Below are 23,044 nucleotides of genomic sequence, written 5' to 3' on the forward strand. Positions count from 1 at the left end.
TGTCCTTCTTCTTGAGGAGTTCTCTGCTAATTCTGGGCTTCTTCCCCCTCCATATGAAGTTGGTAATCAGTTTTCCCATTTCTTTGAAGAAAGATGGGCATAATTGTATCGGGGTTGCATTAAAATTATATAGTGCCTTAGGCAGAACTGACATCTTTTCTTATTTTTCTTCCATAGTTTTCTTATTTTCCCTCTCCTGAATCTCAGCCCTGATTTTATATTGAGTCTTCCAATCCATGAGCATGGGATATTCTTCCATTTGTTGAGGTCGCTCTTGGTTTCTTGTAATAGTGTTCTCTAGTTTTCCCCAGATAGATCTTTTGTTCTTTTAATCAGGTATATCTGTAGATATTTCAATTTGTGTTTGACTATTGGGAAGGGTACCACCTTTTTGATCTCCTCTTCTGTGGTCTTATCCGATGTGTATAACAGTCCGATGGACTTCTGTTTGTTGATCTTGTATCCTGCCACTCTGCAAAACTCCTCTATTACTTCCAGTACTTCCCTTGTGGAACTTTGGGGATTTTCCGTATATAAAACATATCATCTGCAAGTAATGATAGTTTCACCTTTTCCTTCCCCAGACAAATATTTTTGATGTCTTTTCTTTGCCTTATGCTGTTAGCTAAAACCTCCAGTGCAATATTAAATAAGAGTGGGGACAAGGGGCATCCTTGTCTATTCCCCTTTTTCAGTGGGATTGTGTTAGTATTTTCTCCCTTGACTACCACGTTGGCTGTTGGTTTTTCATATATAGTTTGTATTGTTTTGAGGAATTTTCCTTCCATTCATATCTTCTCAAGTGTCTTAAACAGGAATTGCTGTTGGATGTTGTTGAATGCTTTTTCTGCATCTATCGATATTATCATGTTGTTCTTATAGTTTTTCATGTCAATGTGATGAATAATACTTCATCCCTGGTATGAATCCCACTTGGTCATGATGAATTATTTGTTTTATATACTTTTGTAGTCTGTTGGCTAGTATTTTGTTAAGGATTTTTGCATCGATGTTCATTAGGGATATTGGTCTGCAGTTCTCCATTCTTGTGGGACACTTGCCCAGGTTTGGTATCAGAGTTATACTAGCTTCATAGAAGGAGTTTGGGAGTTTGCTGTCTTTTTCTATGTTCTGGAAGAGTTTGTGTAGGGTTGCTGTTAGTTCTTACTAAATGCTTGGTAGAATTCTCCTGTGAAACCATCTGGGCTAGGGGATTTTTTTGTTGGTAACCCCTTGATAACCTTGTCTATTTCTTCTATTGCTATGCGTCTGTTGAGATTCTTGATGTCCTTTGGGGATAGTCTAGGGAGGGATCGTTTTTCCAAGAATTTGTCCATGTCTTCCAACTTGTTGATTTCATTGGAGTGCAATCCTTTGTAGTACTGTATAATTATCCTCTTTATTTCATTAGGGTCTGTTGTAATGTCCCCTCTTTCATCCCTCACTCTTGCTATTTGAAATTTGTTCCCTCCTTTCTTTGGGAGGTTTGCCAGTGGTCTGTCTATTATGTTTATCCTTTCAAAGAACCAACTTTTAACAGCATTAATTTTTTCCATAGTTTTCTTATTTTCTCTCTCCTGAAGCTCAGCCCTGATTTTTATTATTTCTTTTCTTTTGCCATTAGTGGGATTGTCCTGCTGACCCTGCTCTAGTTGTAAATTTTGTGTCAGCATATCAATCACGAGTCTCTCTTCCTTGTTCAGGTGTGCATATATTGCTATGAAACTTCCTCTGATCACTGTCTTTGTTGTGTCCCATAAGTTTTGGTATATCGTGTGCTTATTCTTGTTGTTTTCTAGATATTTCCTAATTTCGTCTCTGATCTGTGCCTGTATGCACTCCTTTTGCAATAGAGAGTTATTCATCCTCAAATTGTTTGCTCTTGTTTTCTTCATCTTCCTTTTGTTGACTTCCAGCCTTATGGCACAGTGGTCAGACAGAGAGGTCTGTATGATAACAATGTACTTAAATTTATGTAGATTCACCTTATGCCATAGCATGTGGTCTACCTTCGAATATGTGCCATGCAAACTTGAAAAGAATGTGAATTTTTTTGTATTTGGATGAAAAGCTTTGTAAATATCTATCAGGTCAAATTGTCTAATTGTAGTATTTAGGTCTCTACCCTCCTTGTTGAGTTTCTTTCCCTGTGGTCTATCTTTCTCAGAGAGTGGTGTATTAAAGTCACCCACTATAATTGTTGAGGTTGTGATTTCTTTTTTCATATTTTGGAGTGTTTGGTTGATGTATTCAGCAGGTCTCTCATTTGGAGAATATATGCTTATGTTGCTTAGTGGTTCTTTGTCTATCATTCCCTTGAGCATTATATAGTGTCCCTCCTTATCTCTTTTTTATGGTTTGCATTTTGAGATCAATTTTATCCGAGATTAGGATTGCAATCCCTCCTTTTTTTTTTTGGAGCTGTTTGCTTGGTATACCTTTCTCCAGCCTTTGAGTCTCAGCCTATTTTTCTCTGTAGCATTGAGAAGTGTCTCCTGTAGGCAGCAGATTGATTGATTGTGTTTTCTAAACCTGTCTGCTAGCCTCGGTCTTTTAATTCCTGAGTTCAGGCCATTGATATTCAAGGTTATAATCTCCATCTGCAGACTCTGTGATGTCATCTTATGCCTTTTGTGTTGGGTGTTTTCCTACCTTCCTTTCTTATTAGTGTGTTGTGCATATCTGTGTATGTGTATCATTCTTGACTTCTTTCCATCCTTAAGCCAATGCTATCTTCGGGCCTGTTTTCTCTTTGTTGCCCTCTGGGTGAGATTTTTCTATGTGGTAGTCTCTTATTTATGCTTGGTGAGTGTTGTTCTTCTGCCCATACTGGGTCGGCAAGGATCTTTTGTAGGGCTGGGTTTCTTCTAAAGTATTCTTTGAGTTTTTCCTTGTCTGGGAAGACTCTTACTTCTCTATCTATCTTGATCGATAATTTAGCTGGGTAGAGTATTCTTGGGTTTGCATTGTTTTCCTTCAATTTTTGGAATATGTTGCTCCACTCTCTCCTCTTCTTCATAGTTTCTGCTGATAGGTCTGAGCATATTCTTATTTGGGAACCTTTATATGTGATCGCTTGTTTTTCCCTAGCTGCTCTCCTGATTTCCTCCTTTTCCTCAAAGTTGGAAAGTTTAACTATTATGTGCCTTGGTGACATCTTCTTGGGATTCAGTCTAGCGTTCTTTCAGCCTCCTGAATGGTTGCCTGGTTTTAACTCATTAAGCTGGGGAAGTTTTCCTCCAAGAATTATCTCACTATTGTTGCAGATGACTTCTTTTGTGTGTCCTCCTCCAGTAATTCAATAATTCTAATGTTGTTCCTTTTCATAGCATCAGACATAGCTTTGGGTTTTCTTCAGCTTCTCTGATGATTATATGTGATTTTTGTTCACGTTTGTTAAAATCTGCTTGGCTGTCCTCCAAGTCACTGGTGCGGTTCTCTGCTTCCTCCATCCGATTCTCCAGGTCCGTGTGTCTGCTACTGGTTTTTGTTATCTCCTCCCTAAGCTCTTGTATTTCCCTGTGGTGTCTGGACTTCATATCCTCTATCATTTCATCATTTTTCTGTATTCTTTCCCTCATATCCTGTATGACTCCAAGCAGCATTCTGAAAATTTCTTTCTGTGGCGGCTCAATGTCTGCTTCTTCTATGCATGTCGTTATGTTCAGGACATCTTCTGCCATTGCCTTTTGTTTCTCCTGTTTTTTCGTTGAGGTCTTTGGGCCTGATGGCTGTTTGCATTGCATTATTTTAGAGGAGCCAGTTGCCATTTTCCAGGGAGTTGAAGAGCACTGGTTCTCTCTGGGAGACTTGTAGGAATGCTTCTTTGAACTGCCTACAGCTAATTTCACTATGGAATTAGCTTACCACTTTATCCTCTTGTGGCTTCCCTCTTAGGGGAGTGCCCCAGAAGGCTGGTGGGTTGCCTGTTCTGATGTAGACCACCGAGAATAGTGGGTGGAATTGCCTTGGCCAGCTAGATCACTTCAGAGGTTGGGCAGAGGCTCCTGCAGCAGCTTGAAACCTTGGCGAGTGTTGGCCTAGCTGCCTTAGGCCATGTGAGGCACTATGGTAGGTGGGAGGAAGTTCCTTCAGTCACGTTGGACAACAGAGGAAAATTAGGAGCTCCCCCAGCCACACAGGCAGGAATTCCCTGGGAAAAAGTTGGGTGGAGTATCCCCTAGTGGAGGTAGGCTGGGCTTTCCCCAGCCTTAAACTACGCTGCACAGGGTGTAGCTCACCTAACTGGGTTGGGGCAGGCATAAATGCCCCAGCTTAATGGGAGTGGTCTGGAGGTGGGCAGTGGAGTGTGATAGAACCTGGAAGAGACAAAGAGTAGGGAAAAAAAAATTAAAATATAAGCCCACTGAGACTGTGTGGGGATAGAGAAAAGAGAAGAAAACAGAAGTAACAATATAGCTGAGCCCTGACCTCTGCCTGAGCTGCAAGGGTTTAATCCCTGCCTCGAGGCAGTGGCAAGCTGTGGCTGTGTTGAGTTAAAGCCCCTGCACTGGTTCCAAATGTTCCCAGCTCTGGCTGAGACAGTGTTGGGGATAAGGTCAAACCCTAGCCAGCCTCCCAGCCCAAAGCCCTCAGCCCCTCAAAACCTTGTGGATCTGTGCCTACTTATCTTTATGATGCACCTTTTGTGATCAGCAGTGTTGAATTTCCCTCTTAGTAACTCTCCTGGGCTGATTTCTGCGGAGTCCCTCTGGTTTGTGTTACTCAGTCACCATCTTCCTGGAAGTCTTGTCCACTATTTTTATAGAAGTATGGTGATGACGAATTCTCTACAAACAAAATATGTACCTGTAAAACTAAAAATAAGTTGTAGGTCTATCATTTGTTGAGGGTTACTAAAGACCTTTTTGACTCTTTTACGTTCAATGAGCTAGTCAATGGAAAAAAATATTTTTAAGAGTTTCTGCCAAACCAAATTCAGACTCTTATCAAATTGAGCTCAGTGCCTTGGGGAAAAAAGTGAGGTGCAACAGGTTGCTTTCTTATGGCATTAATAATGATATTGTTCATCAATAATGAACATCATTGATGAAATGCTATAAGAATATCTTCATATTTGGCACATACATTTCTAAGAATTTATAATAGTAAATATGAATAAAATGTTTTTAAAACTCAAATCAGAGATACCTAGGGCAGGAATAATTTCTGACATTTGCATTCACTTTTTACCCTTCATGGTTCAAAAGTCTTTCTTAGAAACTATGATATCTTCCTTACTGACAAATCTAGCAGATTTCACCTTGCAGGCACAATTGCTATGAGGTACTGAAAATAAATGGAAAAAAGGAAGAAAGGGAAGAGGCTAAAAACAATAACAAAACCAAAAATTTTTATTATATTAATTAGTCACTAGTATCTAACTTGTTAACATTTTGTTGTTTTTTTAAATCGTTTTATTAGGGGCCCATACAACTCTGATCACAATTCATACATACATCAATTGTGTAAAGCACATTTGTACATTCATTGTACAAATTCCTCCAAGAATTTTCTCACTATTGTTGCAGATGACTTCTTTGTTGTGTCCTCCTCCAGTAGTCCAATAATTCTAATGTTGTTCCTATTTGTAGCATCAGACATAGCTCTTAGGATTTCTTCAGCTTCTCTGATGATCTTACGAGATTTTTATTCGCGTTTATTAAAGTCTGCTCATCATTCTCAAAACATTTGCTTAAGCCCCTGGGATCAGTACCTCCTTTTTTCCCCTCCCTTCCCACTCCCCTCTCTCTCATGAACCCTTGATCATTTATAAATTATTATTTTGTCATATCTTACCCTGTCCTACGTTTCCCTTCACTCACTTTTATGTTGTCCGTCCCCCAGGGAGGAGATCACATGTAGATCCTTATAATTGGTTCCCCCTTTCCAACCCACTCTCCCTCTATCCTCCCAGTATCACCACTCACATCACTGGTCCTGAAGGGATCATCCACCCTGGATTCCCTGTATTTCCAGTTCCTATCTGTACCATTGTACATCTCTGGTCTAGCCAGACTTGCAAGGTAGAATTCGGATTATGATAGTGGGGGTGGGGAGGAAGCTTTTAGGAACTAGAAGAAAGTTGTATTTTTCATTGTTGCTTGTTAACATTTTTGATGTCTCAATCCGATCTGTAGTTCCTAGTTAAGAACTTATTTTGAGAGATCATATAGATTCCTATTATCTTCTCTTGTAATTCCTAGAGAAGAAAAAAATATCAAGGAATTCCTAGATAACTCTTCCTCATATTGAAATGAAAGCCAGGTCTATATCCATGATTAATGTTATAAACTATGAAAGATTACTTATACTAGTATTTTGCCAGGTATGAAAAATTTTTTAAACATTTTAGGAGCACAATGGTTCTGCCAGATTACTTTTACGGAACACAGACAATACTCTAGGGCTGTTTAAGTCTGTGTCATAAGTAAGCATTTACTTTTTAAATGGGGAAATTTTAATTATAGTAAAAGTTCCACCATAGTTTAAAATTATCTTAATTCGGTAAAATAAATTATGCTTATATAAAAAGATGAGGAGCTCTAGTGGTATAATGGTTTATGTGATGACCTACTAACTGCAAGATAGTCAGTTGGAAGCCACCAGCCACTCCATCAAAAAAAGATGAAGCTTTCTACTCCCATAAAGAATTATATCTCAGAAACTCACAGAGGCAGTTCCACCCTTTCCTATAGGGTTTGTATGAGTCAGAATCAACTCAATCGGAATGAGTTTTAGAGATATATAATGACATATCTTACTTTTTCTGCAGTATTAAAAGGTAGGAAAAATCCTATCGTATTTAAATAAGATTTATTTGTACTTGATGGAGCTTTAAAACTCACTTCTGTTGAATTGTTTCTTACTCAATTGCAATCTTATAGGACAGAATAGAATTGCTCCATTAATCTTTATGGGAAACTGTAAATCTTTATGGGATCAGACTTCCTGTCTTTCTCCCATGGGCTAGCTGGTAAGTTCAAATTACCAATTTTTCAATTAGGAGTACACTACACCAGCACGGCTTCTTATAGTTATATTAAATTCTAATTGGATAAATGTTTACTTTTATCATAGGTTTTTAGAATGACATTTGAAAATATAGGGACTTGGTTGTAATTTATATAACTAGATTAGATATTTACTTCTGTACAAAGTTATGTAATATATATGTGAGTAAAGAACAACAGCAAAGCAACTTTATTTTCCTAAGACAATGAAAAAAAATCCTTAGTGGTAACAATGATTCCACAATACTTATTCAGCTCTATTGGTAAATTCCCTTAGCAAATAATTCTGACCATGTGTAAACTGTATTTCGCTTATTTCTTTGACTCAGCATTATTAGTCTTACTGTTTGGAATATGCACACCTGTACTAGTTTATATTTCTAGATTATATGGCCACAAAATATCTGAAAAGTGATAATTTCAGTAAATTAGCTTATTTTATTCTGCTTTACATAAAGAACTTTAAAATTGATAAGTTGCTCACTTACTGTCTTCTTGTTGCAGGGTGCTTTGGTCAGTGCAAGTTCAGATGATACACTTCATTTGTGGAACCTTAAACAAAAAAGACCTGTTATACTTCATTCTCTTAAATTTAATCGAGAACGGTAAGAATGTCTGAGTTGCTGAAACAAAATTTTAATGTAAAGCAAAATTATTTCCTAAGCAACTTTTAGGTTAACTTTAAAAAGTTTTAGAACCAAAATATCTAGAAACAATTTGCTAAATATTTTAGCTTTTTTATTGGCTTCTTTTCCCATAAAATGCATAATTGGTATAGTTTTAGTCATCTCCTCCTGGAAAAGGCTGACCTTTTTGTTCTGCTCTATAAACCATGACTTAAGCAATGATAAGTTCTTTTTTCCTGCTCTAGAGTGATGAAAACTCAGACCTAAATTTTGTAAGTAAATACTAAATGTGTATCTATATGCATTTTGTTCATATAAAAGTTACCTTTCACATTTTAACTCTATGCTTGAAGCACTTTTATATTTAAAGACAAAAGTTTTAAATATCAAAAAATGTTGCCACTAATGGCTAATTACAATTTAAGCAATACTAATATACAAGATTAAGTTTTCAAATTCAGATGTAGCTCTGTCATTTTAGAATGAAATCTTAATAATCACAAAGGGAAAATTATATCATTGAATATGATAAATATACTATATTTATAATAAAGCATACCAATTATAATGTCTTTAATTATAAACTCAATTAGACCTAGAACATAGCCCTCAAAACTGACAATACGCTGAGAAATAAAGTAAAATTGATTTGATTACCTGTCTCTGTAATTTAGCTATGGAATAATCTAATATTTGTTTATTATTTGAGAAACAAGCTCTTTGCAGTGAATGGGAATGACTATAACATTAAAATGGTTCATTAATAATGAAAGAGAAAGACCTAGGGAGAAACTGATTTTGATTATCAAGTAGCACTCAAATCGAGGAAAGTGAAGAATGGAGGGAGGCATGGAGTCATTGGCTGAGGGCACAGAATTCCACTCATTTTATTTTATTGAGTGAAGAAATCATCACTAATGGGTCAAAGCTTAAGGAGGTACACATAAATTTTAATATTCTTCTCCAGCATCATAATATTCAAATACATCAATTCTTCTACTTCCCCTACTCAATGTCCAATTCAATTGAAATTACAGTGGCTTTGGTCAGGCATACTCTAGTCCTCAATGTAACCCCCCTGACTTTTAAACACTTTAAAGAGGTCTTGTGCAGCAGATTTATCTAATGCAACTTGTCTTTTGATCTCTTGATTGCTGCTTCCATGAGCATTGATTGTGGATCCAAGGAAGACAAAATCCTTGACAACTTCAATGTTTTCTCCATTTATAATGATGTTAACCATTGACATTTGAAATACACGTGACATATCTTTCAGCATCACAGCAACACACAAGCCACCACAGTTTGACAAGTTGACAAATAAGTAGTGGACCAGAGAAACTAGCAGATTCCAAATGTTAAGGATACAGTTCTTTAGTCTACAACACATCTTCTCAACTCTGCTGGCAGGCATAGCTCGCTCTCTCTCCCTCAGCCATGTGGTCCCTTGCCTTCTACCCTTTTTCTATGGCCTGGGAGGCCTACCACTCTGCCTCATGGTCTCAGTGTGGCTCCTCTGATCTATCTCTTGGTCTCAGTGCTGTATCCTCTGCTGCCTCTGTCACTTATAGTTCTCATTTGCACTCTGATGGGGATCTTCTTTCTTGTTCATCATGGTATTCTCTCTCTTCCTACTTTTGAGATGGATCACTTACGTACTCAGTGGAATGGCAAAACTGATCAATTAGTATTTCACACATACTATTTGCATGTATGCATAATCACTTGCTGGGAATTATAAAGACATGGCTAGAAGATTCCAAATAATTTCACTTAACCACAGATAAATATTGTCATGTCACTCGAGGATAATCGTTTTTATAATTTAGGTTTTTCCTCCAAAAGTAAGGGAAGAATATTTAAATATATGGTGAACCTCAGGAAAAGTCAGGTCTATATGATAAGTTAACCAAGTATCTTTTGGAATGGCCTCCAAACCCTCTTGCAATTCATTAGTTATCCATTTAACCATGTAAAATATCTGTATATCATTATGTTTATATTAAATGTATTATAATTTATATTGTAACTCTTAGTTTAGCTTACTGGGGACTTTGGGCATACACTCTTAAGGAGTCCCTGGCCCCAGATGATTGAGTAATAGACTTGTATATTTCATTTGTTTCTGGTGCATGATTCTTGGATTGCTTTAAATCTGATTTTAACTTAAATATGGAAGATAATCTGTCTTGATTTCTATTTGAAGCACAATATGAATAATATCAAACATTCACATTGTGAGTATATTAACAACTATATAAATTTGTGTATCTTGGGAGCTGCATAAAGTTGTTTTATATGGCTTTCAAGTGAAAATAGATTGACTATGCTGTGCATGTCCTTAGATTAAATATATGCATTATCTCAGTTTATTTTTCTGTTTGTGATGTTTTCCTAATTATTATCACAATAATACGAGGGTATCAGGAAGCATTGCTATAAAATAATATAAAGCTTTATTAAAAATATATCAAAATGTGAATCCTTCTCAGTGAGGGTCTTCCTCTTTTTTGCTGACCCTTTACTTTACCAAGCATCTTCTCCAGGGACTGGATTCTTCTTATGACATATCCTTATAGATGAAACTATAGTTTATTCCTTTTCTGTGTTAGATAGCATTCAATTTAATCAATATATCATAACTTGATCACCATTATACATAAATTCCTCGACCTATATTGAGACTTTGTCTTTTAGGTTAGCAATAGCTTGTCAAATGCAATAAAAACACTAGATGAGATTTTGATTTGAAATATTTTGAATTGGTTAGTTTTGAGAGAATTGACACCTTTACAATGTTGATTCATTCCATCTGATAACTAAATATGAGTAATATATAGCAATCTGATTTATGGAATCAGTTCATAAGCCTTATACTCTCACATGTGCCACACACATATACATCAGTCATGTATATGTACATGTAGTATATATCCCCATGTATTTGACTTTTCTAAATAGGATTTATAAATTTCTCATTTAGAGCATTCTTTTTAAAAGTTTTTGGCCTTGAAAATTTTTTTATGTTATGTTAAATAATATTTTAAAATATTGTTGTCAATATAGTTCATGTTGGAATATGGAAATGCCTTTGTTTTTATGTTGAGTTTGTGCTAAGTGGCTTTGCTTAAATTCAATGAACAATTCAAGTTATTTATCTAGTGTAGGTTTTTATGTGTGCACAATCATGTCATTTTTGAATAATGATTGTCTTATTTTCATCTTTGCAAATTATGAAACTCTGATCTTACTCCAGTGTTTTAGTTAGTTGCCTATTGTTACATAATTTTACCACAAACTTAATAACTTAAAATAACATAAATGTATAAATTTCATTGTTTTTGTGGGTCAGGAGACTAGACTTGGCTTAGCTTGGTTTATGCTTCAGGGTCACAAACTTCAATTAAGACAATAGCTAGAGTTGTAGCTCATTTGAGGCTAGATTGGGGAAGATCACATGGTTGTTGGCAACATCCACTTCTTCGTAGATTGTTGGATTGAGGGCCTCAGTTTTTGCTCTCTGTTGTCCAGAAGTCTCAGCCTTAGTTACTTGTTATGTGACCCTCACCATAGGCCAGTACTCAATATGGTAGCTTCTTCAACTTCACATAGGGAGAATCTCTTTGTGGAGGTCACTAGGTCATATGTTATTTATTCACAGAAATGATACCCTGTGACCCTTGCCATAGTATATGGTTAAAAGCAAGGTACAGGTCCTATACATGCTCAACAAGAGTGGATTATACAAAGACATGAATACCAGGAGGGGGGCATCACTGGAATAATCTCAGAATCGGCTCATCACAGACTTCCAGTGAAATGTTGAAGCCAAAGGACAAGGCAATATTTTTCTTTACAGCAGTCTCAAGTTGCCAATTATTGGGCCAACTGCAAAAGCAGCAGAAATTTGAACAAAGTCCAATGACTTCAGAGTTCATCACTTTGGGAAAATTGCCCTCTGCTTCTATTCACACTTGGGTGTTTCAGCTCTTAGTTCAAAGGAGCATTTTAATTCCTTTAAACTCCAATAGGCATGTTTAAGATAAAGTTTGGTTCATGTAGTGGAGCTTCCAAATCATGTCCTTCTGGTGTGACCTATGAAGATGCTATACACCTCACAAAAACAAAATCTAGGTAACCTATTGCTGGAGACCTGGATCACCAAAGGCAGAAAATAAATGTAGTCAAAAATGCATGATTACCAACATAATACAGGGAAGATTTCCCTAATGAGAGTCTATACAAATAATGTTAAATATTCTCCCCAAGGGCAGACATCCCTTCTCTAGTTTATCCACCTCCTCTAGTCATCAAGTTCCATTGAAATCCACTGAACACCTTTGTAGGGACACCTATTAAATTAGGATCACTGTGACACAGTGCTATATGACGAGAACTATGTTGTCCTCTTCTAGTCCTTCCTAAAGGAAACATTAACCCCAGCTGAGGTGAAGCCTCTTCTGAAGAACTGATTTTTAAGATGTATAAATAAGACATTAATAAATGGATTATTAGCATTAGACACATTGTAACATTGCCTGGGAGATCAGATTAAATGATCACTTACCTGCCCCAACCCCAAATTGACTGGTTTGATTTTCTTTTTCCTTGGAGAAAATTAGTTCCTTTAAAGAGACCAAATTCTACTACAGAGCAAAATCTTCAAAGCAAATCAGTCTACTGGTTTTTCTTGCACTTCATTCAAATTAAAATGACTTTTAGGCACCAGTTTTTGCTTGTTTGGTTTTTTTAAAAAATCAATTTATTGGGGCTCATAAAATTCATCACAATACATAGATCAATTGTGTAAAGCGCATCGATACATTTTTTGCCCTCATTATTCCCAAAATTCGCTTTCCTCTTGGGTTCCCGGAATCAGCTCATTTTCCTTTTTTCCCCTCCCCTTCCCTTCCTCCTCCCCTCTGCCCCATGCACCCTTGATAATTTATAAATTATCATTGTATCTTATATTACACTGTCCGGCGTCTCCCTTCACCCACCCCTCTGCTGCCCGTCCCCCAGAGAGGAGGTTATATGTAGCTCCCCGTGATCCATTCCCCGTTTCTACACCCCCTTTCCCTCCTGGTATCGCTACTGTCACCCCTGGTCCTGAGAGGTTCATCTGTCCTAGATTCCCTGTGTTTCCAATTCCCATCTGTACCGCTGTGCATATCTGGTCTAACCAGGTCTGCAAGGCAAAATTGGGGTCCTGGTAGTTGGGGGGAGGAAGCGTTTAAGAACTAGAGGAAGGTTGTGGGTTTCATTATTGCTATACTGTACCCTAAGTGACTCATCTCCCCACTACCCCTCTGCAAGGTATGTCCAGTTGTCTAGAGATGGGCATTGGGTCTCCATCACGCGTCACCCTCATGGATGAGGATATGATTCTCCCCCCCCTCCTTTGGTGTTTAAAGCCTGGTCCCTTTGGCCCTTCATGATCACACATGTTGGTGTGCTGCTTCCATGTGGGCTTTGTTGCTTCTGGGCTAGATGGTCGCTTGAAAAGGAAACCATAATTAGTTTATATGGATTGTCCCAATTTCCATGACAGCCAGAGGTAGAACAGATATATTAACAATAATATTAGGTCAAATGCTTGACAGTAACATATAAGACTAAGAACAAGAAATACCATGAAGTATTTGCCTGTATCTTAATAACAGCAGTAGCAGCTACCTTCTGTAAAAACCTAAAGTTGTATATTAACAAGGGCATTAAATTTGGACATTGGAATAGTTATCTATTAAGACACAGAACTGTCCCCTTTTGGAATTTAACAGGAAATCTTACTGTTATTCTATTTTGCAACCCCTAACTTAATTAATCAGCAAAGTAGAACTTACTGACAAATGACAATTTTAAAATGTCTATGCTTATAATATTAATCCTTAAAAGTATAAGATGATGGCAATTAATTACAAAACTAAAACAAAGTCAAATAGTCAATTAAAAAGAAAGTTTAGATAAAAGTATTTCTAAGCAAAATGATTGACATTAATTTCAAAGAGTTTCAGGTATGTAATATTTTTGAGACACAGTAAAAGTTAAGATAAATTCAGAGATAAAGAACTTTTGCTTCACAGGTAGATTACATAAACAATTGACTAAGGACAGAAGACTATCAAGACTGAGCAAATTTTGTTATTATTTTAATATTTTGTAGCTTGTCCAACTCAGGAATTTATTCTGTTGAACATCTTACCATTGAAGTAGTAGTACATAAATAATAAAATTACATCTGTAATTTAGTTATTTCAGAACATGTTAATAGCAAGAAACTCTGTTATTTGTTATTTTATATTAAACATCTTAAAAATATTAAAACATTAAACTTTTAGTTGTAGCAAATAAGAAATTTGACTGTCAAATAAATTTTTTAAATTAAACTTTAAAGTTGTTGTCTTTGCTACATGTATTTTGTAGTACAACTTTTAAGTTGCAAAAATGATTATATTCATTATTAAAGCCAAGTATCAGTATATCTCCTCTGCATAATAAAAGAATTCGCCATTCCTAATTCATTTATACATATCTAATTTGATTGTTGTTAGGAGTTGTTAAATTGGTTCTGACTTACAGAGATCATATGCACAACAGAACAAACATTGCCTGGGTTTGCATCCTTCTCACAATTGTTATGTTTAGGCCCTTTGTTGCAGCCACTGTGCCATCTGCCTTATCAAGGATCTTCCTCTTTTTTCGCTCCTCCTCCATTATAACAAGCATGATGTCCTTTTCCAAGGAATAGTCTATCCTAATAGCATGTCCAAAGAATATGAGACTGTTTCATCATCCTCTTTTCAAGGAGCTCTTTCTGGCAGTCCATGCACTTTCAATCTCCTTCACCAGCATCATTATTCAAATGCATCCAACCATTCTATGGTCTTCTATATTCAAAATGCCCAACTTGTACATGCATATCAAGTGATTGAAAATACTGAGATTTGGGTCAGGCACACCATGTCTCAAAATTACATCCCCATTCTTTGACACTTTAAGGATGTCTTGTGCAGCAAACTTGCCCAGTGCACTAGGCCACTGGATTTCTTGACCGTTCATTCTATGAACATTGATTGTGCATCCAACCAAGATGAAATATTTGACACTGACGATTTTTCTCAGTTTGTCATGAATGATTTTATTACTTATTGGTCCTGTTCTGAGGATTTTTGTTTTCTTTACATTGAGTTGCAGTCCATACTGAAGGTGACAATCCTTGATCTTTATCAGCAAGTGCTTCAGCAAGCAAAGTTGTGTCATCTGGATATAATAGGTTGTTAATAAAACTTCTTATAAACTCAGTGTCATGTTCTTCTTTATCTAGTGCACCTTCTCATATTATTTCTCAGAATACAGATTGCATAAGTTTGGTTAAAGGATGCAACTGTGATGCACACATTATTTTATGTTTTAAAATAAATCCTTATATTGGGGACTCTTACAGCTCTTATAACAATCCTTACATCAATTGTATCAAGCACATTTATACGTACGTTGCCATCATCATTTTCAAAATCTTTTCTTTCTACTTGAGCCGTTGGTATCAGCTTCTTTCTTTTTCCCACCCTGCCCCACCATCCCACTCTTGATAAATTATCAATTTATTTTTATTTTCATATTTTATACCATCCGCTGTCTCCCTTTACCCACATTTCTGTTGTTTGTCTACCGGGGGAGGACCAACCATCATTGTGATTGGTTCCCCAGGTGTGGTGGTTCCCCCCACCTCCACCCTACCCCACACCTTCCCCCTAACCTCATGGTATCGCTACTCCCTTTATTGTACCTGAGGGGTTTATTTGTCCTGGATTCTGCATGTTGAGGGCTCTTATCTGTACCAGTGTGCATGCTCCGGTCTGGCCAGATTTGTAAGGTAGAACTGGGATCATGATAGTGAGGGGGGTGGGTATGGGGGGGGCTGGACATTAAAGAACTAGAGGATTGTTGTGTGTTTCTTTGGTGCTATACTACACCCTGGTTGGCTCTTCCCTTCCTTGTGACCCTTCTGTGATAGGGTGTCCAATGTTTTACAGATAGGCTTTGATTCTCCATTCTGACATACACACCCCCTTTCTTGATTTTAAACCAATCAGTATACTCTGTTAGAACAACTGCCTTTTGATCCAGATCTAGGTTTTCATGAACAAAATTATGTGTACTGGAATTCCCACTCTTTTCAATGCTATCCAAAGTCTGTTTTGATCCTCATGGTGAAGTGCTACTTTTGCGTAGCCAATAAAACATAAGTAAACATCTTTCTGGTATTCTCTGACTTCAACCAACGTCTATTAAACATCAGGAATGCTTTTTCTCATTTCATGTACTCTTAATCTGGGCTTGAATTTCTGACAGCTCCCAATCAATATACTGCTGAAACTGTTGTTGAACAATTGTTAACAAAATTGTACTTGCATGTAATAGTAGTGATATTGTTAGATAATTTCCACATCCTTTTGGGTCACCTTTCTTTGGAAAGAGTGAAAATATGGATCTCTTCCAGTCAATTGTTCTGGTAACTGTTTTCTAGATTTCTGGGCATGGGTGATTGAGTACTTCCTGTAGTGCATCAGCTTGTTGAAACATTTCAGTTAGTACTCTGTCAATTTCTGGAGCCTTATTTTTCACTAATGAATTTAGTGCATCTTGACCTTCTTTCTTCAGTACCATTGGTTCTTGATTATATGCTACCTCTTGAAAGGTGTGTATGTTGTCCATTTGACCAAGGACAGTAGCTCTGTGTATTCCTTCCATTGTCTTTTGATGCTTTCTGCATAGTTCAATATTTTTCCCGTAGAGTCTTTCAGTATACAACTTGAGACTTGAATTTTTTCTTCAGTTCTTTCTGCTTGAAATATGCTGAGTTTGTTCTTCCTTTTTGGTATTCTAACCTCACATATTTTCACATTTCTTTAGAATATATTTTTGAGCTGCCCTTTGAAACTTTCTATTCAGGTATTTTCATAATTTCTTCCATTTTTTAGCTGCTTTATGCTCAAGAAAATATTTCAGTATCTTTTCTGACATGATATCTATTTTGATCCCCCCACCCCTGCCTTTTAAATGACCTTTTACTGTCTACATGTATGATATTCTTGATGTCATTCCACAGCTCATTTTGTCTTTTAACTTGGCTTAGGTATTTTTTAAAGGCCACAGATAACCAAATTATTTTACTTTTGATTTCTATTATTTTCTTGGGAAGAATTTACTTTTTTCCAGGGTCCATCTTCTTCTGTTTGAGCTAATTATTGATGTTTTAAAAGTTTATCTAAGGTTAATCCACAAAAATTAAAGTCATCAATAAATAATTTGGGGAAATTTATTTCCTTACTTTCACTATAAGAGCAAGAATGATTTGAGAAGCAGCTTGTTTATCTGCCTTGTTGCAATAGTGTTCCTCTTAATTTTTCAGTCTAAATTATTTCTAAAGGTCAGAAACTCTGGTAAGGTTGACAGATCTCTCTTTCATTTGTGGAGCCATACCTCTACTAACTCAAATGCAAGCAGCACATATCTAACATAGTTGCCTGGTATCAAAGACTATTCCTTCTCACTTCTGCTTTATTATTTTTCTCATTATTATTGCAGCTGCAAGTGTATTATTACTGTGCTTATTTTGGCAGCAACAATGTTCCGGTGCTGACATTCTAGAGGTAGTTTCTAAGGTCTCCTTCAGGCTGCTTAACATAAACCTGTGTTGAAGGGATTTTTTTATTTTGTTTTTCTTGCTTTGCCTTGGATGTTCAGTACTGGAGGCTTAGAAAGTTGTTTTATGGCAGTCAAAAAATGTTTTTAGATTCTTGAGCCTTATATTTCTTGTCATTATGGAATTAATAAATTACTTCTTTTCCTTAAATCAAAAGAGAAGAACATGTTCACCAAAAATAATTGAATTATATGCAACCATTTCAATAGATAGAATACTATTAAGAACTTACATTATTAAAGGAAGAAATCCAAGTGTGGAAAGTATTAGTGAAAATAAGGCTTCAAGAATTGACAGAATGTCATTTGAAATGTTTCAACAAACTGATGGAGCATATAAGTTCCATACATGTTATATTAGGTTTATGCCTTAGTTTTAGCTTTTCTTTCTTTCTAAATAATATTTTTTAATTTTTGATTTTCATACATTCATTGAAAAAAGAGCTAGTGGCACAATGTGTTAAGCACTGGGAAGTTTACCATAAGTTTGGTGGTTTGAACCTACCCTATGGGAGAAAGATGTGCTAGTATGTTCATTACTAACATCTAGAATGTTTAGCTTTTGTATGTTGGTTTAGAATTCTGTAACTTTGCTTAATTTGCTTATTAGTTTTAGATAGGGTCAGCTTTATGTTCATCTGACTTATACAGTTGTACAGGAGCCTGTGCTTGGCTAAATGTTCTACTCTTGCCATCTTGAAATTTTAAATACTTTTATATTTGGACTTGTATTTTATATGTGAAATCCAATGAAACAATGGAGAATGTTTATAAACAGAAGTCATATACACAAAATGCATGTCTCTCGGTTTTTGCTGCATTGCATTTATTTGTGCTGTCCCATGAGCACAGAATTTTGATGGACCTACAATTCATGTACATTTAAGGAGACTCAAAATGAAAGCAAGACGTGTGTTATCTGTGGCTGTGGAAGTAGGGACACTGATAGTCCTGAAAGGCCACACTAATCTTAGGAGTCACAACTTACTTCAGATATAGAAAGAACGTAGTGGCATTCTAAGAATAAGGAATGACCAAGAAATCTTATATCCTTTCATTATTTGTGTTACATTCCTATATTAGCTAATCACTTATGCTAAAAATAATGACAGAGAAGAATTATATGGCAACTTATAGTTCCTTTTCTTACTCATCAATACACTGAAGGTAGAATGTGTATGTGTCAAGAGAAAAGAAAAATATTTCAATTTATTTTGGATATTCATACTTTCCTGGTAAGAACTACATACATATGTATCTATGAATGATAAAATACAAATTGTTTAATTTTTGAGGATTCTGCATGTAAATTAAAATTTTTTCATTTAAATGGACAATTCTATAACTTAAAGATGTTTAAGAAAGTTAATAACCTTTCAAATGAAATATTTTTTAATGTAGAAAAAAGTCACAATGAAAAATCAAGAGAGATCATGAAAGGGAATTTTTTTTAAATATTTTTTATTTTCAAAGCTTCATTTAGTTTTTTTCTCTGAAAATTATATTTGGAACATTTTTCTGTGCCATTACATTATTTTTTCAGAACATTATTTTTTCCCAAACTATTTCATTTAGTGGCTAATCCAGACATCTCACCATTCTATAGGTCAATTACATCAAGCAGTATTGTGCAATTGCTATTACAATCAGTTTTAAAATATTTTTCTTCTCCTTCAACTTTTTGATATCAGCTCTCCTCCACCCCAATGCACCCCATTGTGCTACCAGGAACCCTTATTTGGTTGTTTTCTCGATAGGTTCATCAATCTTGGGTTTCATATACAAAAATCCCCAGAAAAACACATTATAAAGATTCTAGATGACTACCCACAATGACAAGCTACATCAGAGATAAACCCAATATGAAAAGCAAACAAAAACAGAAAATATTGAAAACCAGATCTAGCCTAAAGTGTATCAGAGGGGAGATCAAGTGACAAAGTTTTAACTGTTCAAGTCAGATTTATCATTTTGATCTACTATAGTCATCTCTCCAATGCGCTGCTTGGTAACCGGTTTATTGCTATTCCTCAGTTATGGTTAGAGGGAAATCACCAGAGGCTTATTTCCTATGTAGATCTTGAAGATGTATTTTGCATTCCACTGTCATCTATTTGAGCCAAAATCTCAAAATTTAAGCTCTTGATACTATTCTCTCCTTTGATTTTTGGATTATATAATTTACAAATCTTGCATCATGGATGTTGGTGTGCATCTTCCATGTGGACTTACTTGATATCTAACTTAGATGGTTACTTGTTTGGAAACAAGCCTTTAAGACCCCAAATACCATACTATCTGATAGCTGGGCACCATCTAAGTTCTTCACCACACTCTGCTATAGAATCCATATCTTCTGTGCTTCCTTCGTGAGAGTGAGTATTGGGACTGGCCATGTTATATGAAGGAGTAACCCCTAAAAAATGAATAAAGCTCTGAGTTAGTACACAGTGCCGTTGCCTGGGAAGGTTCTCTCTGGTCACAGTGAATTTTTTTGTGAAAGCAGTTTCCCTGGAACCTTGTTTTTTATGAAGGCCGATTTAAGAGAACAGTGTGTGGCTGTGAAATTTTGTTTCCTGCTCAGGAAAAATGCCACAGAAACTGTTGTGATTTTGAACATAGTTTACAAGGACAGTGCTATGGTGAAAACTCATTTCAAAAAAGGTGAAATGGCAATTGATGATGAACCTTATTCTGGACGTCCATCAACTTCCAGATCTGATGAAAATATTGACTTATAGTGCATTTGGAGTTCATTCCACCAGGTCAGACTGTTAATCAAACTTTCTATTTAGAGGTTCTGAAGAGATTGTGTAACACTGGGTGACAAAACAGACCTGATTTGTGGCAGACAAGGGACTGGTTTGCCACCATGACAATGCACCTGCTCATGCAGCCATCTCAGTGCACCAGTTTGGGCCAAAAAACTCACCTGACCTCGGTTCATGCAACTTCTTTTTGTTTCTGAGAATGAAGAGGGACATGAAAGGACAGCAATTCAATGACACAGAAGATGTGAAGAAAAAAAATGAGAGAGGTGCTGTCAGCTATCCAAACAAATGAGTTTGAAAAATGTTTCCAAGAGTGAATTGCAGATTTGACAAATGTATTAAGTGTAATGGAGAGTACTTTGAAGATTATAAGGTTGTTATGTAAAAAAAAAATACCTAGCTTTAAAAAAGATCCATTTTGTGGGGTGGGGGTGTGGAGGGGGTAGCCCCTCGTAAGAATGAATTGTTCTTAGATTATAGCTAGGATTAAGATTGAGCCCCAAATCCATTCCTGGTTCTCTGATTTTTATCTGCCTCAGGCTTCCCTTAGAGATCTCCTTGTAAATTTATGGTAGAGAATTTTATGGTTCATCTCCCTGGTGCATTATGGTTCATCTCCCTGGTTAATAGTGTCATTGATTAGACCATGTTACAAATTTTTAAAACACTGTTGAGAGGTGATTGAACAAGTGTAGGTTAACTACTTAACTACATACCTGAATTATTCATTTAACAGAATAAATCCTATTTACACAAAAATGGGAGTTGTCAGGCAAATTTTACAATAATATTCACTGACAATGTCAATCAACGCTCTGCCAAAATAATACTTATCTTAATACAGCAAGTGGGGCATTGATGTACTGAGTCAATTTTGGTCTGCTTTCTGACAGTTCAGTATTCTGGGTTAAGCTCTCTGCTGTGTCTTCACACACCATGCAATTTCAGTCTAAGTCCCCAGGTTACAGGTCTGTTTAAGGTAGAGTCTAGTTCACCTAATGGAGTTTCCACAATGGATCCTTCTGGTATGGCCTTTGGAACATGTTGTACACCTTGAAAATTCAGGATTCAGTGCCCAGTGCTCTACTGCACTCAGCCTGGGTCCCCAGGGTGTGTACAGCAACTTGTGCTAATGTGGTTCATTTGGTGAATATTACCATGCATACTCCCCCATTAGGGTCCTTAAAATTATTGTTCATCTTTTTTCCCCCTCAACTTGGAAGTTGGTCCCCTCCCCCCCTTTATCTATCAATAGATATGTGCTTGCCCTCTCCCAGATGAGTCTGCACTCTTTTCCCTCTCCTGACTTGACTTTCCCATCAGTATGCCTCGTCCCTCTTATAGAAATGCCTACCAGTTCAGCGCACCTCCTCATAGCTTTGCATGGCAGCCACTAAGTGGTCATTCTTCCCTCCCCCTCCCTTGACAATCTGATCCCAGATGATGTGAGGACCCCTCCACCAAAGTGACCTTCAGGGTACCCACATAGAAAGGATGGTGCATAGTTCATTGGCACTAGACAGGTTATCTACCAGGCTGTTTGGCTGCCCTGGCCAGCAGACTGGATGGCCTGCAAGCCTGAGCTTGTGCACATCCTGTTGTTTGTCCCTATAGCAGTGGACTCATACAGTATTTTTCCTTCTGTGATTGACTAACTTCACTCAGCATAATGTTTTCCAGATCCCTCCATATCATGAGGTGTGCTTCATTGATGATTTTCAGGGATGCGTAATATTCCATTTTATGTATATACCAAAGTATTTTTAACTGATTTTTTAAATTATTAATTATTTTATTGGAGGGCTCTTAAAAATCTTATGACATCCATTATTCAATTGTGTTAAGCATACTTGTACATATGTTGCCATAAACATTTCCAAAACATTTTTTTCCTACTTGAGCCCTTGGTATCAGCTCTTCTTTGAGCCCCCCACCGCCCCACTCCTCCACCATCGTGGTGGAGTCAATTATATATTATAGTTGTTATTTTGTGTCTTACAATGTCTGTTGTATCCCTTCACCCACATTTCTGTTATTTGTTCCCCTGGGGAGTGGTCTACCAACCTGGTGGTGGGTTCCTCTTTTCTCCAACCAAAGTATTTTTTTATCCATTCTTCTACTGATGGGGATTTAGGCTGCTTCCATCTTCTTCCTATTGTGAACTGTGCTGCAATAAACATGGAAGAACACATGACTGATTGTGATTTATCTCATTTCTTTGGGGTATATGCTGATGTTGCTGGATCATATGTTAATTCTATTGCCATCTGTTTTAGGAATTGCCATATTACTCTCCACAGAAAGGATAGATTTTTATTGCTATTCATGGAACTTTTGTTGCTTTTGGAACAAGGGGAAGTTTCATTTTGCACTAGGCCAGACAGTTTATGAAGTCAAAATAGTTTTGTTTCTGAATGTTCATTGTGAATTTTCTATTTAAACCATCATGTCATCTGAAAATAGGAACAATTTTACTCTTTCCTTTCTAATATACAAGTCTTTTCTTTATTGACTTATTGCACTGGTTAAATCTTCCATTGTATGTTAATTAAGAGTGATAACAATGGACAATTTTGCCCTGTTCTTAATCTTAGGGTGAAAAATCTTAGTATTCTTTTTCTCCTTTACAGTAATTTCCACTGTAATTTTTTTGTGTGTTGCTAGGTGATGTCAAGGTGATTCATAGAAATCCCATGTGACAGAATAGTATTGTCCCAGAGGGTTTTCTTGGCTGTGATCTTTATACAAGGGAACAACAAGCGATCCAAATTGGTGGAGAGGTGGGTGTGGGAGACCTGGTAGGGCATGATCAAGGTGAATGTAACAAAGAGGAAGTGCTGAAATCCTGGTGGAGCCTGAGCATGATAGTGGGACAGGAGGAGAATCAAAGGAAATAGAGGAAAGAGCTGGGAGGCAAAGGGCATTTATA

General features: G+C 36.6%; 1 protein-coding gene across 3 annotated transcripts in view; it reads left to right on the forward strand.

Annotated features, from left to right (window-relative positions):
- STXBP5L (syntaxin binding protein 5L) overlaps nt 1–23,044 on the forward strand; it is a 372,896-nt gene that overhangs the window by 73,751 nt on the left and 276,101 nt on the right. For all 3 annotated transcript variants that reach the window (XM_045294276.1, XM_004709789.4, XM_004709790.3), the window contains exon 4: nt 7,518–7,618. In XM_045294276.1, the coding sequence (XP_045150211.1) occupies nt 7,518–7,618 (101 nt within the window). The remainder of the gene's footprint in view (nt 1–7,517; nt 7,619–23,044) is intronic.

This window comes from Echinops telfairi, unplaced genomic scaffold (genome assembly GCF_000313985.2).
Source record: "Echinops telfairi isolate 266 unplaced genomic scaffold, ASM31398v2 ScPeMD7_3509;HRSCAF=4178, whole genome shotgun sequence".
Taxonomy (NCBI): Eukaryota; Metazoa; Chordata; class Mammalia; order Afrosoricida; family Tenrecidae; genus Echinops; species Echinops telfairi.